At 40.6% G+C, this 6,135-nt stretch overlaps 1 protein-coding gene across 1 annotated transcript in view; it reads right to left on the bottom strand.

The window, feature by feature from the left end:
* Positions 1-2,096: 2,096 nt before the first annotated feature.
* Positions 2,097-6,135, bottom strand: part of RIOK3 (RIO kinase 3) — a 29,303-nt gene continuing 25,264 nt past the window's right edge. Inside the window, 2 exon segments of the mRNA NM_001131783.1 lie at positions 2,097-4,049; positions 5,781-5,888. Of these exon segments, the coding sequence (NP_001125255.1) occupies positions 3,945-4,049; positions 5,781-5,888 (213 nt within the window). The 3' untranslated portion in view covers positions 2,097-3,944.

The raw sequence follows: 6,135 nt of genomic DNA, 5'->3' as shown, positions 1-6,135 counted from the left end.
GATGCCGGGGTGGCGTGCTACAGGCCCTGGGTCCCTCATGTCCCCTAGTGGGGCCCCTATGGCCAAGAGACTTAGAGTCAAAAATAATTATTGCCAATTAAACATTCTAGACCAGATAGGAATGCCTGCTGCCTTCTTTTTTGGCTTTGTTTCTACTTTTGCAGGAGCAGGGTTGGCGGACAACTGTGCCCATCTCCTCCCGGGCTTTTCCTTCACGGCCCTCCTGGCTGAGATGACCTTCCTCTTGGGCATGTTAGTGGTGGGGAGGGGGCCTGCCGGGTGCCTATGGGCAATGGCGAAACCAGAGGCTTCTGGAAGCTGGGCTCACCAGCTGCTGCTGCTCCTCCCACCACCCAAGCTGCCGAGACCTGTGGCACAGATTTTTTTCCCTCAAGTTTACAGAGCTATCTGTAGTAGCTCACTCATGTATTCTGTAATGAATACCCCACCTTCCCCACCCCTCCATCTGCCACTTTCTTATCTACCAAATTTGATCTTAACTCCTCAAAAAGCTAGCCAAGTCTGGGAGAAAGTTGGAAAGCTTAGGATGGTAAAAGTAATGCTGTTCCAAATGCAATCTTGTATTATTTTTACATTGGAAACAAATCGGAAAAGAATAAAAACAAGAGGCTTTCAAATTAGTAAACTGATGTCTCCAAGTATAAAACACACTTTGATAACTTATTTTTATGTAATCCTGACAAAAATCCAATAGAAAAATATTGTCTTCAAAAACCTAAGGATCAAGGTTTGAAAATATAATCAGATGAGCTTTTCTCTGCTTCTATAGAGCCTGGAATTTCAAAAGGTGCAGAAAACAATCTCTTCTGTGCCCAGAGCCCGAATGAGCAGTAAGAAATGTACTCCTAACACATCTTAGGGCCTATTGTCTTCATCTTCCTTAGAGTCTCCGTGCTCAACATTTTCCCATCAGCTGCCTCGCTTCATCCTGCTTTTTGTTCAAAGGTTTTTTAAAAAAGGAAATACCATATGCTGAGGGGAAAAAAATTGCAGGGATGTATGCCACACTATAAACAATGGTCTTTGGAATATGAAGGACTTTTACTTTTTTGAGACAGAGTCTTGCTCTGTTGCCCAGGCTGGAGTGCAGTGGCACCATCTCAGCTCCTCCGCCTCCTGGGCTCAAGTGATTCTCCTGCCTCAGCCTCCCAAGAAGCTGGGATTACAGGCATGTGCCACCAGGCCCAGCTAATTTTTGTATTTTTAGTAGAGACAGGGATTCACCATGTTGGCCAGACTGGTCTCAAACTCCTGACCTCAGGTGATCTGCCCACCTCGGCTTCCCAAAGTGCTGGGATTACAGGCCTGAGCCACGGCGCCTGGCCGAGGGACTTTTACTTGAACATTTCTGAATTCCTACAATATTTAAATTCAAATAAATGACTTACTTTTGTAAGCAAGAAAAACTAATTTTTATGAAAAGGAAACTGGTAATTATCTTGTTGAAATAAAAGTTATCTAGTCATCCTTATTTTGATAACTTAATGTGAGATAAAATATCCCTATTTCCATATTTTATATATTTTCATTTCCAAGTCTTTATTACCCAGGCTGGAGTGTAGTCGTGTGATCATAGCTCACTGCAGGCTTGATCTCCTGAGCTCTAAGAATCCTCCTGCCTCAGCCTCCCAAGTAGCTGGGACCAGAGATGCATGCCACCACATCCACCTAATGTTTTGTAGAAATGAGGTCTGCTATGCTGCTCAGGCAGATCTCGAACTCCTAGGCTCAAGTGATCGTCCTGCCTCAGCATCCCAACGTATTGGGATTACAGGTGTGAGCCACTACGCCCAGCCGGTATTTGATTTTCTATTTACTTAGCAAATCATTATTTTTCACTTTCTTTTTCTACTACGGGAAAAAATCTACTCTCTAATCTACAAAGTGGGGGCGGGGGGTGGTGAAAACCTATTTGTAATGTGAAGTAGGCCATTTGAGATTGAAATCTAACAATGAGAAGTTGAGGGGGAATAATCTACTTAAAATAGCATTGCTTAACTTTATACAGAAACGGCAACTTGGTACCAGGACATAAGTTAATATAAGGAACAGGAAGACACCACACAAAGAACCAATTTTAAAATGATCTCTTTTTAATTTCTTAAAAAGCACATTCACAGCACACTTCAAGAATGCCACACAGCAGTGGTTTGCTGCTCTTTGTCAGAATATGTCAGAAAACAAAACAAAAAAGTTTTAAATGCTAAAGGTTTTAAAAATTAGTTCTCTGAAATTTCTGTAAAGCCAGTATCACCAGTCATCTAAACCTTTATTTTGGAATAGTAAACCTTTCGAAAATGTAATGAGCATCTATCCAAAATCACACCTCTCTGAAATGCAATTAAAAGCTATCCAACAAAAACAAAAATAAATATTTTTCTAGAAAGAACATATTTGGCATTTTAAAATAATGTTAAAAACAGCTTTCTCAAATGTAAATGATGCCTAGATTTTTACTGTCTATTACCAGACAGAAGGTTTGGATCTTTAGTGGTTCCAATCTGACTTCAGTAATAGGAGGCATGATTACATTGAAGTTAATGAACTTCAATCCTAACAAAGCCAATATACTTTTCCAGCACAGTGATTGCTTTTTAAAAGTGGTGTCCAGCAAGTACTAAAAACTACTAAGAGTAAGGCCAGATAGCTCAAATTAGTTGATGAATTTGGTATCCAAATTGGGTTTTTTTTTTTCCTGGGGATGGAGTTTCCCTCTGTCACCCAGGTTGGAATGCAATGGCATGATCTCAGCTCACTGCAACCTCCTCCTCCCGGGTTCAAGCGATTCTCCTGTCTCAGCCTCCTGAGAAGCTGAGATTACAGAGAAGTGCCACCACACACGGCTAATTTTTGTATTTTTAGTAGAGACAGGGTTTCGCCATGTTGCCCAGGCTGGTCTTGAACTCCTGACCTCAAGTGATCCACCCGCCTTGGCCTCCCAAAGTACTAGGATTACAGGTTTGAGCCATCGTGCCTGGCCCCCAAATTGTTTTATATATACCTTTCATCCTTAGATTTAATATTTCTAATTTGTGATATTTCTCTGAAAATCAATCAAGTACACAGTTTTAGTGAAATATAAACTGAATTTTGCTTCATTAACTAAATTAAAATATGTCAAACATGGTTAAATCTTATATTCTGTCCTTTCAGATAATTTACATTTTATTGATAAATGTAGATTAGCCACACCATGCGTTATATCCTAACCATTTTACCTAAATGTAGAAAAGCTGAAAGTTGACTGGATAGTTAAAAAGCTGTTATATAGTTATCTCTTTCAGAAACCTATGATGCCTTTTCTTAAAGTATGGAAAAAGAATTCTGTTCATTTTCATGATATATCAACAAAAATTACATGACTTATGTCGATTTCTGTCAGCCATTCTGAAACCAAATTTCCGTTTGTTCTACCCACTAAAGAGCACACATTTTCCTTTGGAATCACGGCCACAGTCTGGAAACATAATTGAGAAAGGCTAACTCTGGGCCAATAAAATACTCAAGGAAAGACGCAACACAAAACAGGGAGGTGAATAAAGCAAGTATGTTGTAAAATCCTCCCCTGTAAACACATCTGTCCTTTCCTCCCATATTTGGAAATGTTACCTAAGTTTTAAAAATTATCATCAAGACATTTTACACCACAAGTCACATAAAATTACGTCTACTTCAGCCAGATAACCTATAGCTGTTAAAGAACTATATTATCCTGTTCATAAGATGAGAGGTAGTGACATTTTATTCTCTCAATGCTGAGCTAAAAATTCCACACATCTGGCACATGGGTTACAAGGGGGAAAAGCACAGAAGCACCATTGCTCACTCCTCGTGTTTTGGTATTTCAAGTCACCCATAACTTCATTTGCTATTGGCAGCTGACAATCACTGCTGTGTTAACACTGAAGCAGTGGGTATTAGTGCTATTCATCATATAGTAGTGGTGGGTCTCCATCTTTCAAAAATGAAGCAGCTTTCCTTCCATTCTTCTGAACGTGATCTTCATTCATTTTCTCCAAAGCTTCTATCTACAAAAATAATACATTGAATCCATTTGTCAAAATCCTACTTTTCACCGAAACCATATTTTAGATTGTGTAATTTTTTTCTTTTTTTGAGATGGAGTCTCACTCTGTCGTCCAGGCTGGAGTGCAGTGGTGCAATCTCGGCTCACTGCAACCTCCGCCTCCTAGGTTCAAGCAATTCTCCTGCCTCAGCCTCCCTAGTAGCTGGGACACATGTGCCACCATGCCAGCTAATTTTTGTATTTTTAGTAAAGACGGGTTTCACTACGTTGCCCAGGCTGGTCTTGAACTCCTGACCTCAGGTGTTCCACCCGCCTTGGCCTCTCAGAGTGCTAGGATTACAGGCGTTAGCCACCGTGTCCAGCCAATTTTTTTATTTTTTATTTTTTAATGGAGTTTACGTTGCTCAGGCTGGTCTCAAACTCCTGGGCTCAAGAGATCCTCCCTCCTTGGCCTCCCAAAGTGTTGGGATAACAGATATAACAGAAGTGAGCCGCCATGCCTGGCTGAGCCAATAATTTTTACTCTCTTAAAAACTAGGTTATTCCTAATGATTCTGCCTTTGAGTTGAAATTACTGTGTGTGTGTGTGTGTGCGTGCGCACGCACACGTGCCTGCGTCCAAGTATACACACATAGTCATACATACATGTATTTTTTTAACTTGATTACAAGGGTCAATATTTACTATCTTTATCCAGCTAGCAATTGGAATCATCTATGTTTTGAAATGTATCCTATCAAACATTCCAGAAACAGGAAAAAGACAATTCTACCATTCATCAAACAACAGTATCACTTACTTACTGAGCAACTGTACTGCGCTGGAAGCTGAATTGACCATCTTTCTGTTATTTCTCTCTAGCCTTAGGCTAGGCACAGCTTACCCAAACTCAAGTCATGCTGGGGATTTCTGGAACAGACTCAGTAATCACTCTCTGCTTTGGTATAATGTTGGGAATAATTAACTGCTATTTCACCTTTTAGATTTTGTTCAATATTAAGAGACTTTCTCTGGAGGAAGCTTTTTCATGGTTCTCTAGATCTGATATTATAATAACTGGGTATTTCCAAAGATGGGCACTTCTAACTTTCTATGTTTAGTAAACGGCAGGGACCACATGTTACTGCTTTTTGTATCACTCAGAGTGTTCATCAACTTCCTCATTCATTAAATAGGGGAAATAGGAGTCTACTGGAAATGTACAGTTTGCCCATCTTAACCAAATGGTGCCCTCCGTGAAGAAATGTTTTGCTGTGTGTGTATTCTGAATTTTAAGTATAGAATAAAACAGGCCAGGCACAGTGGCTCATGACTGTAATCTCAGCACTTTGGGAGGCCAAGGTGGGTGGATCCCTTGAGGCCAGGAGTTCAAGACCGGCCTGGCTAACATGGCGAAACCCCATCTCTACCAAAAATACAAAAATTAGCCAAGCATGGTGGCACACACCTGTAATCCCAGCTACTCAGGAGGCTGAGGCAGGAGAATCGCTTGAACCCAAGAGGCAGAGGTTGCAGTGAGCCAAGATCATGCCACTACATTCCAGCCTGAGTGACAAACCAAGACTCCATCTCAAAAAAAAGAAAAAACCAAAAACATCTTAAGAAAAGAAAAATCTCAAATTAATTTTGTTTTTGGGGAAAGGGAGGATAAAACTAGCTCTGGGTTTCAGTTATCTCCTCCATGCAGTTCTGCATGACCAGCAAGGTGAAAAACAGCTGTTTATCACATACCTCAGCTAAAAAATCAGCTTCATTATCTGCTGAGATGTTTAAGCCTGAAACAGCATTGAAGAGTTCTCGTTCACTAAGGGCTTCCTTGACGCCTCCTTTCTGGAAAAACTAGTAAGGAAATACAAGAAAGTCAGTAAGAAGTATTAGCAATGTTCTCTTATAAACTAAAAACAGGGAGCAGCACATTTATAAAAAGACTTGGATGCATGCACGTGTGCGCGCACACGCACACATGCACACACACACACACAGTAATTTCAACTCAAAGGCAGAATCATTAGGAATAACCTAGTTTTTAAGAGAGTAAAAATTCCTGGCTCAGCCAGGCATGGCGGCTCACTCCTGTTATCCCTGT

The sequence above is a fragment of the Pongo abelii genome, chromosome 17, assembly GCF_028885655.2.
Source record: "Pongo abelii isolate AG06213 chromosome 17, NHGRI_mPonAbe1-v2.0_pri, whole genome shotgun sequence".
NCBI classification, from domain to species: domain Eukaryota; kingdom Metazoa; phylum Chordata; class Mammalia; order Primates; family Hominidae; genus Pongo; species Pongo abelii.
This window is presented reverse-complemented; position numbering and strand designations above follow the sequence as displayed.